We start from the raw sequence: 4,939 nt of genomic DNA on the forward strand, positions 1-4,939 counted from the left end.
AGTGGTGTTCCAAGCAACGAATATCTTCCAGCCTGATGACCATCCAATGCATATTCATGGTTATGATTTTTATGTTGTGGGAGAGGGATTTGGTAACTACAATGCTCGAATAGATCCTCTCACATTCAATTTGGTTGATCCACCAGAACGGAATACTGTGGGAGTTCCTGTTGGTGGGTGGACTGCTATCAGATTCAAAGCTGACAATCCAGGTGACAAAACATATAGCTTTCAATTATTCTCTCAAAATTAATGATGCATATCTTAAAATTAAAAACTGAAGAATATGTGAAAAACCATGATTTTTGCAGGTGTTTGGTTTGTGCACTGTCATTTTGATGATCATCTAACATGGGGATTGAATATGGTCTTCGTGGTGAAGAATGGCCATGGCAATTTGGCAAGTTTGGAGAAGCCTCCTCCTAAACTCCCGAAATGCTAGCTCCACAAACCATGTCATCTCAATCAGTCAATAGTAGTCTTTAATTTCACCACCTTGTTATAAGTATTTTGCCATGAGGCAATATTATTGTAATAACTATTATTTAACTAGTTATTAATAATTGTATTGGATAACAAATTAGAAATTAGTAGTTTTTCTATTGAAAAATATTATTTTTTTAAAGTAAATTTGTAAATTTAGTAATTACAAATATTTTTCGTTTTGAATTTAATTGGTTAAAATTTTGAAAATTGAGTTCTTAAGAATAACTATATTCATAATATATATGACGAAAAATGTTAGGTGATATTTAACATAATTTAAATATTTTCAATATCTATTTTCAAACTTATTTATCCTCCCAACTCATTATAACAAAACAATATATTTTTATTTAAAAAATATTACTATTGTTCAAACACCTATTTTTAAAATTGATTTTTATAAAAGAGTTTATATAATGTAATCTTGTAAATATGTATTAGATTATTTTAAAAATTGAATTTCTATTTTTTCAATACTTTTTGAAATCATAATTTTTTTTTTATTCATTAATAATTTAATCGTTCTAATTAGATAAAATAGGATAGGCGTGAACCTTTATATAATAGCCATAATGCTAAGACCAAGGATTTCATGAGGAGTGAGAGCATCCAACAACCAAACTAGCTTACAAAAAGGGACTAGAACCAACTAACAAATAGAAACAACAAAAGAAAACTAAACTAAACCAGAAACCAAAGGATACCCAAAAACCAATGCCGCCCATAGAAGACACAAACATAAGGTCTATCTAGTGGGGATTTTTTTAGCTTGCCAATCTTGGTGAAGTACTTTCACTTTCTATGAAAAAGATAAATCTTTTGTTTGAACCTTTACTTGAAGAGATAGAAGGGGACTCCAAAGTAGCCTTGACCATGTACTCACTAGGTTCCAAAGCATTGTCAAAGGTCATATCCAGGTAGTGCTTCCTCTTCGCATGTCTCCTATCAATCTCTTCATGGATAGATTGCAAAGAAACCAAAAATTTTCTCATCATTTCATTTTTGAGAGCTACCATCTCTTCTAGTTTCCTCTTAAAGGTCTCTTGATTGCCCTATAGCTCCATAATAACCCTACTTGTCCCCTTCCTATTCTCTCTTCAATCCACGTTGTCACTTAGAGCCTTAATTTTCTCCTACAAATTATCTTGGGGCATTTCTCAAGCCTCTCCATCAGATCATTAGTTTCCAACTAAACTCTTTCATCTTTATCTTCCATTGTCCAACTCAATGCTCTATTGACAACCTCGACCAAAGCCTCCAACCTATTGATTTTATTCTTAGCAATATTAAATTGATCAAGGGGCCAACAAATGATGTAATTTTGCTTATTTTAGGCATGACAGAGATCATTAATCTTCTCAATATTTTTTGTTAAATCTCACTTCTTGGGGGAATCGACGAGGGAGGGAGGAAGGGAACCCTTGAAGAAGGTGAAGAAGGGGCAAAAAATTTCACATTGTGGTTGTTCACGGTTCACTTAGAGTTTGTGGACCAAGAAGAAATTAAGTCTTTAGAAGCAAATTCCTCCTCATCTTGCACTTTGACAATAGTTTATTTAAGAGGAGAGGCAAGGAAGTTCTTCTTTTTGGTAGATTGGTTGGGATTAACATGGGTAGGTATCCCTTTAGACTTGGGGGTAGTCCTCACACTAGGGTTGACCTTTCAATTAGGGATTTGAGAAAGCTCCATGACCAATGGAGGGCCCAGTAGTAGGGGCCAAAGCCACATGGAAATTATAAAGACTTAGGATTAACCCCTAATACAAGGGGAGAACATTCATGGAATTAGCCACAACAACAGACTAGGAAATACAAGAAAACATCTAGCAAGGGGAGTTCATTTTCAAATTGTACCTGAGATGATTTATGATTGAAAATAAGTAGGAGTGGAAATGTTTGAATATCTTCTATGTTGAAACCATTTTGCAGGCGAGCAAAATTTTCACTTGGCTCTAGGAACCTCTTGAAATTAGTTTGGTATTGTCCCTTAAGTTTTTTAGGGAAGGTCATACCTTCCGCAATGAGACTAGTAGTAGTAGCAATAGACTCCATAGATGAGGTTCTTAAGCCACATCCCTAATACTAATGTTTCCCTAATTATAGGACTAAGCAAACTGTTTCAAGAGAGAAGGGTCAAAACCCTTCATACCCTCAACATAGGATGCCAGACTACCTTTCACAACATCAAGCTAGAGATTACCATTTAACTTGAACCTATCACAATTATATGGCTCTATTTAGATGAGGTCATCCCCCATATTTAGTCTATTCCAAGGAAAAATAGTAAGAGTGACTAAGAAAGGGTTAGGAAAACTAATTCTAGGAAAAGGACAAGAAATGGTGGTATTGGGAGAGTTCTTCCTTTTGCCAAATTCAAAAAGCTATGTCCATATGGGTTAGTGTAGGATCAAGGGGGGCCAAAAAGTGGCGATGTGAAAAAAATAGCCTTCTTCACTCACCTAAAAACACGAAAATCCGTGTTGACTTTTTGCTTGGCTTGGGTGTCAGTACACCCTGGCCTGGTAATTACCTATGCAAATCGGATATCCAATTTTTATTTTGTTTCAGTTGGCATTTATGCCATATTTATGTATGGACATACATTTGTAATCATTTGACATTTTTATATATACAAAAGTTGATATTCGATCATATAAATTGTTGCTCATCTGTGCGTGGTGTTATCATGGAAATCTTTAATCTTCATTCCAATAATTAACAATGGTTAATAATGGCTATTTAATGAAAAATACAATTCATTTCATTTCATCGTAAGTGTTGTTTTTATAATGAACAATACAATTTATGAACAATACAATTCATTTAATCAACAATACAATACAATTCATTCAATGAACAATACATTTCATGAACAATACAATTCATTTAATGAAAATACTTGATACAATTCATTATTACCCTATGCATGGTCCTATTTTGCCTCCCACCTCAGTTGAATGCTTGGAGTTTTATTAGGGGAACAATTTTTTGGTTGGCAAAAAAATCGTTAGTCTCACTCAATGGAATGTTGTCACATGGCCGATTTCTCATTTTGCTCGTCGTGATGATGAACCATCAGCTCCGACATGTCCAGTTAGGCATTATTACCCTATGCATGCTCCTATTTTTCCTCCCCACTTGATCAAACGCTCGGGGTCATACCCTACCAGTGTCGTCCCTTGAGCGCCCTAAGTGCTCAAAATTGTCAAACTTTGACGGGCCCTAACTCGGAATCCGTGGCACCTGCAAACATTATGTTTAAACCTAAGAGGCCACGAGAGGGGTCCCTTCAAAAGTCTATCTCAGTTTTTCATGTTGCCCTATGATTTTATTAGGGCAAAAATTTTTCGGTTGGCGAAAAAATCGTCAGTCTCACTCAATGGAATGTTGTCGCATGGCCGATTTCTCAATATGCTCGTCGCAATGACAAACCGTCAACTCCGACATGTCCATTTAGGCATTATTACCCTGCACATGCTCCTATTTTCCCCCCCCACTCGATCAAACGCTCGGGGTCATACCCTACCAGCGTCATCCCTTGAGCGCCCTAAGTGCTCAAAATTGTCAAACTTTGACAGGCCCTAACTTGAAATATGTGGCACCTGTGAATGATCCGTTTGAACCTATGAGGCCATGAGAGGGGTCCCTATGAAAGCCTATCTTAGTTTTTGAAGTTGCCCTACGATTTTATTAAAGCAGCAATTTTTTGGTTGGCGAAAAAATCGTCAGTCTCACTCAATGGAATGTTGTCGTGTGGCCGATTTCTCCTTCTGCTTGTTGTGATGATGAACCATCGGCTCCAACATGTCCAGTTAGGCATTATTACCCTACACATGCTCCTATTTTTCCCTTCCACTCAATCAAACGCTTGGGGTCATACCCTACCGGCGTCGTCCCTTGAGTGCCCTAAGTGCTCAAAATTATCAAACTTTGATGGGCCCTAACTTGGAATCCATGGCACCTAAAAATGATCCGTTTGAACCTATGGGCCACAAGAGGGGTCCCTACGAAATCCTATCTCAGTTTTTCAATTTGCCCTACGGTTTTATTAGGGCAGCAATTTTTTGGTTGGTGAAAAAATCGTCAGTCTCACTCAATGGAATGTTGTTGCATGGCCGATTTCTCCTTTTGCTCATTGTGATGATGAACCATTGGCTCTAACATGTCCAGTTAACCATTATTACCCTACGCATGCTCCTATTTTTCCCCCCACTCGATTGAACGCTCAGGGTCATACCCTACGCATGTGACATCCATGAAGGGATATGAAAGGATATTTTGTAAACAATTAGAAACCTTTAATGATAATCAAGTTGAAGCCTTGAGATTTATGCAATATGCATCAAGTCCAAAACTGTACCCTGAAGCCACACACTCTTCCCTCTCCCAACATACAGTAATGAGTCAAAAGTTAACATAGAATTTGAAAGGATTTGACGAGAGCGTTTTGATTT

General features: G+C 36.9%; 1 protein-coding gene across 1 annotated transcript; it reads left to right on the forward strand.

The window, feature by feature from the left end:
- The first annotated feature begins 12 nt into the window (after window positions 1-12).
- Window positions 13-630, forward strand: LOC131859654 (laccase-3-like). Its single transcript, XM_059213679.1, has 2 exons — window positions 13-212; window positions 312-630. The coding sequence occupies exons 1-2, from the start codon at window positions 47-49 to the stop codon at window positions 440-442; spliced, it is 297 nt and encodes a 98-aa protein (XP_059069662.1). The 5' UTR covers window positions 13-46; the 3' UTR covers window positions 443-630.
- Window positions 631-4,939: the final 4,309 nt, after the last annotated feature.

Source organism: Cryptomeria japonica, chromosome 10 (assembly GCF_030272615.1).
Source record: "Cryptomeria japonica chromosome 10, Sugi_1.0, whole genome shotgun sequence".
NCBI classification, from domain to species: domain Eukaryota; kingdom Viridiplantae; phylum Streptophyta; class Pinopsida; order Cupressales; family Cupressaceae; genus Cryptomeria; species Cryptomeria japonica.